Source organism: Equus quagga, unplaced genomic scaffold (assembly GCF_021613505.1).
Source record: "Equus quagga isolate Etosha38 unplaced genomic scaffold, UCLA_HA_Equagga_1.0 65707_RagTag, whole genome shotgun sequence".
Taxonomy (NCBI): domain Eukaryota; kingdom Metazoa; phylum Chordata; class Mammalia; order Perissodactyla; family Equidae; genus Equus; species Equus quagga.
Genome location: NW_025800707.1, coordinates 1 through 1,127, shown reverse-complemented (window position 1 = coordinate 1,127; position 1,127 = coordinate 1). Strand labels below are relative to the sequence as shown.

Below are 1,127 nucleotides of genomic sequence, written 5' to 3'. Positions count from 1 at the left end.
GTACCAAACTATGCCTGAAGCACTCAATATACTGATCCCATTTTATCTTGATCACAATACTGAATGGGAAGCACTGTTATGATTTACTCTGTCTTACTGATGAAGACTATGAGACCCAGAAAAGTTGAGGAAATTGTTCAATAGAATAGTTCTCTTGAATTGCCATATAATTGTGTTAGAGCCTATGTTTTAACGACTGGGCTTCATTCTGTTTCTGATCTGAGCAGATGCAGCATCCTTGCCTGCTCAGAACTGGAGCACAGGGACTGAATTCATCCTCATTGGCTTCTCCACCTTCCGCCAGCATCCCCTGCCTGCCTTCTTCCTGCTTTTCCTGCTGATGCACCTGTTCACGCTGCTGGGGAACCTGCTCATCATGGCCACCATCTGGAGCGAGTGCAGCCTCCACACGCCCATGTACCTCTTCCTGTGCGCCCTCTCCATCTCTGAGATTCTGTTCACTGTGGCTGTCACCCCTCACATGGTGGTGGACATGCTCTCCACCCATCACTCCATCACCTTTGTGGCCTGTGCTAGCCAGATGCTCTTCTCCTTCACGTTTGGCTTCACCCACTCCTTCCTGCTCATGATCATGGGCTATGACCGCTACGTGGCCATCTGTCACCCTCTGCGCTACAATGTGCTCATGGGCACCCAAGGCTGTGTCCGTCTTGTGTCCTGGTCCTGGGTTGGTGGTTCAGTCATGGGGATGATGGTGACATTGATCGTGTTTCACCTCACCCTCTGTGGGTCTAATGTGATCTACCATTTTGGGTGCCATGTGCTTTCCCTCCTGAAGTTGTCCTGTGGGAGGGAGACATCCTCTGTCACCTTGGGTGTCATCCTGGTGTGTGCCACGGCTCTGATGGGCTGCTCATTCCTCATCTTCCTCTCCTATGTCTTCATCATGTCCACCATCTTGAGAATCCCCTCAGCTGAAGGCCGGCACAAGATCTTCTCCACATGTGTGTCCCATCTCACTGTGGTGGTCGTGCACTATGGTTCTGCCACCATCATCTACCTCAAGCCCAAGGGCCCTCATTCTATGGACAGTAACACCCTGATGGCCACCACCTATATAGTCCTCACCCTCTTTCTTAGTCCGATCATTTTCAGCCTCAGGAACA

General features: G+C 50.9%; 1 protein-coding gene across 1 annotated transcript; it reads left to right on the top strand.

Annotated features, from left to right (window-relative positions):
* Window positions 1–244: 244 nt before the first annotated feature.
* On the top strand, window positions 245–1,120 carry LOC124234032 (olfactory receptor 10H4-like; the record flags this gene model as incomplete). Its single annotated transcript, XM_046651289.1, has 1 exon — window positions 245–1,120. A coding segment is annotated over exon 1 (780 nt), but the record flags the coding sequence as incomplete, so codon positions are not given.
* Between the last annotated feature and the right edge of the window lie 7 nt (window positions 1,121–1,127).